Below are 3415 nucleotides of genomic sequence, written 5' to 3'. Positions count from 1 at the left end.
TTTATGCGTATCTTGCTAGTCTGTCTGATTCTCCAAGCGCCGGCTGCAATTGCCCGCATGCAAAAGCATTTCCTGTTCTTTTTCTTTCCCCTTTTCGGTATGAGCGATATTGACAGGCACAATTGTATCTGACATCTATTGCTGGTGGGTTTATAGCGTCGAAGGTGGCATGAAAGAAAAGAGGAGTCACCAGACAGCCGGGAGTAAGTGCTGACACCTCAAGTGACATAATCGTCATTTTGCAATATTGCCATAGTGGAAAGTGTGGCGCTGTTGTTGAATGTAAATCGTGTGCATGAACATTTAAACTAAAGATGGAAAATATATATAAAATAATTGAAAAATATATTTATGTTACTTGTGCGTTTTTTTTCTTACAATAGTACACGAAATCGAAAGGAACAAGAGGCTTTTGTCTTCTTATAGAAATATGAACCAAGCATGGCCAAGTTTTAATGCAAAAACTCTAAAATATCTTAAGAAATAATTTTAAAAATTTGAAATCAACTGAATCTGAAAGTGAGGGTATTGTGGGTAGATTATTTTTAGTCTACGGTGTGAGCTTATGCCTAGTAGTTGGATATTAAAGACGTTTCGATGGAACTTCAAAGCACCGAATCGCTAATAACTGCTAATTTCCTCAAGTGGCTTTAGTTAAGTGGGCACCAGTAACTCTCTATGCACAGCTTGTTTCTCACATAGCAAGGTGCACTCACTATTATTTATTTGTGAAATATCTAAATTACTGATTTTAGGAACCAATACGGTAGCGTAAACCGTTAGCCAGTAAGGCTTCCCTTTATTTTCAAGTGATATCTCCAAGTACCGGTCTAGTCGATTGTGGTCAGAGAAATTATGAATTTGTGGAGAAGGCAGTAGGGTTGCTGCTCGGTACCAAGAGTACAGAGTCGTAGGTTGCCGTAATTTTAGAGTCCGATCTGATTAGGGTCTTAGCATCGTTACCGCTGACATAGATTTCATATATCACTTTCATATATCACAAGTGTTCTATTCCGTGGAATTGCCCGACAATGGCCCTCCCCCAGCGGACAGGAGGAAGAAATTTCCCGCCTTAAAGTATGCCGGTTTTAAGAGGCGACGAAAATCTAATATGCACTATGCCTGTTAACTGGTTTCCAAATTTCAGCATAGTCTTGCCAGAAATAATGCTAATACTCAGCATAAACTGATATTATAGAGATTGAATGAGATTCCTTGTATTGAAATGTCATTTGAAGTTCAAGCGACAAATGTTATTAACTTTGATGGGTGGTCAACTGGTAGCAGCAAAAAAATATGATCGAAGATTTAAATCTGATAACTAGGGAGCAGTTAGCCCTTGGAGTTTATAGTTAACCCTTTGGTGGCTGTGGTTTAAACTTAAAGGTAGGTATAGTTTAAAATTCAGTCCAATGTGGAGTCGCACTGCGACGGGTGCCGGACCCACAGCAGAGATTTTAGGTCGGCCTCAAGCCCTATCAAAGTGGAGAAGGATTCCCTTTCATCTGACTAATCGGCGCTGATCAACGCATTGCTTTTACGCATTTTCTTTTAAACATCGTGGTATAACGCTGTCGTCAGTAGGTACTCAAGTAAAAACACAACGCCTTTGTAACATAAAGCCTTTTAATGTAAAACTGATAATTCAGATTGAGTTGTTTCCCCGTAATCAGACGTAAACGACTGCGCGAAAAAGTAACTACTAACCGGCACGTTCATAAATCCGAACATTTTCATTGTAGTTATTTTTTCTTATCTTTATAATTTTTTCAGTAAATATTCATATTGAAATATTCATATATTCTCGAGTAATACGGATCAATATTATGGGATAATTATTTGGAACTAGTATTCTAGAAACAAGAAAAGTTTTAACATTTCTGTAAGATCTATTCATATAAAGCTCACTTCTAAAAATTAAAAATACCGAATATAGTATTATATCTCTCGCTTTTGTACTCACATTGATTATGCTCTCTCCCTGTGCTGTGATCTTGTGAATTCCATGAGCTCGGTGTGGCATCAATATAAAGATTGTTTAAGGCTGATGACGATGATGTATCTGCAATATTCGATTTTGTACGGTGAATTTTTTTACTGAATCGTTGATCTACATATATTGTTGACGCGAGCACCCATTAGATTTGTTGTCGTCATTTTAAGAGAAATTAAATTGGTAAATGTATGCAATAAAATGTCTGTGTGTATTGATTATTGGTATGTATGATAAGTAGAGTATTCTGCGTAAACCTCATTTATCCTGTACTAACATASACGCCAAGAAAAACGATGAAACAAGCTGTGGACTAATAACATAAATAGGACAAAAATTTGTATTAAGTTGTTGAGGGAGCTTCCCAGGTAAGGTAAGGTGGGTCAGAGTGAAATAATTGTACTTAGAGGAAGCGTAAAGACTTGTGGTGCTATAGGCATATCTGTAACTAAATTGCTTGTTGTGAGGAGGAGAACATGCGATGAGTGGAACTTAATTTTACGAAATAGTTCCGTTTGATTATTTTTTTAATTTATTTATATTTTTTCGGTCTATTTCATTTATACACACCTTTGTTGTTGTATTTCGTAACCACTACTGGCACAGTGTTTAGAGCTACCGTCGGTGCTAATGTGGTTACTGTCGTTGTTTGCGGAATATCTGCAATGAAAAAAGAAAAAATATAGAACAAAGGCAAGAAGAGTGAAAAAGAGTCTAGTATAGTGTAGTACATGACTTGAAGTGGAAGCTGCACAGTTTCACTTTGTAGTATTTAAGTTAGTGAAAGAATTTAATGAATATTACTTATATACAAGTATAACAAGTTTTTATGATGTTTTGTTGTTAGATTTTCCGAAATATTTTGAATCGAATCATTTGGTAATAGCTTTTAGTGAAATTGTAAAAAAAGGAGAATAAAATTTCTTGTAATAAATAGTTAGAACACAACGTAGAAAATATTTGTATAAAACGAAAGTAAAAATTTGCATTCCTCCTCACAACTATAAAAAAGAACCAAATGGAAAACACATGAAACTAGTAATTAAGGCAATTAGGCAATAAGGATTAATTATACTCTACTTGGATAAAACGAAAATGTACTGACGAATGTACCACAAAAAGATTTGTTGGAAAGTAATTCATTAATATACTATTTTTATTAATTATTTTTTTTTTTAGTTAGCACTTTAAGTTTTGATAAACAAAAAAAATTTTTTTTTTGTTTTCTGTTGTACCTGAATTCAAGATTTTATTTAGCATGGTTAAAATGACTCAATTTATATGAAGTAAGTACCGTTTTCTTCGATAACTTGTGTTATTTTTTATGCCCGTTTATAATGCAAATTTTGTAAAAACCCTCATTCATATTCGCAATAAACTTTTGAAGCGATTTTTAATTTTATCAGCCGAGTTATTTGTCAC

The 3415-nt window shown here is 34.5% G+C and overlaps 1 protein-coding gene across 1 annotated transcript in view; it reads right to left on the bottom strand.

Annotated features, from left to right (window-relative positions):
- Nucleotides 1–1963: 1963 nt before the first annotated feature.
- The window catches only part of LOC108978903 (lachesin-like), a gene marked incomplete at both ends in the record, with an annotated part of 32875 nt that continues 31423 nt past the window's right edge, over nucleotides 1964–3415 (bottom strand). The window contains 2 exons of the mRNA XM_018949418.1: nucleotides 1964–2110; nucleotides 2564–2653. Of these exons, the coding sequence (XP_018804963.1) occupies nucleotides 1964–2110; nucleotides 2564–2653 (237 nt within the window). The remainder of the gene's footprint in view (nucleotides 2111–2563; nucleotides 2654–3415) is intronic.

This window comes from Bactrocera latifrons, unplaced genomic scaffold (genome assembly GCF_001853355.1).
Source record: "Bactrocera latifrons isolate USDA-ARS-PBARC rearing strain unplaced genomic scaffold, ASM185335v1 scaffold_1295, whole genome shotgun sequence".
In the NCBI taxonomy this organism is placed as follows: Eukaryota; Metazoa; Arthropoda; class Insecta; order Diptera; family Tephritidae; genus Bactrocera; species Bactrocera latifrons.
The sequence above is the reverse complement of the archived record's forward strand: the minus strand, read 5'-3'. Positions and strand labels throughout refer to the sequence as shown.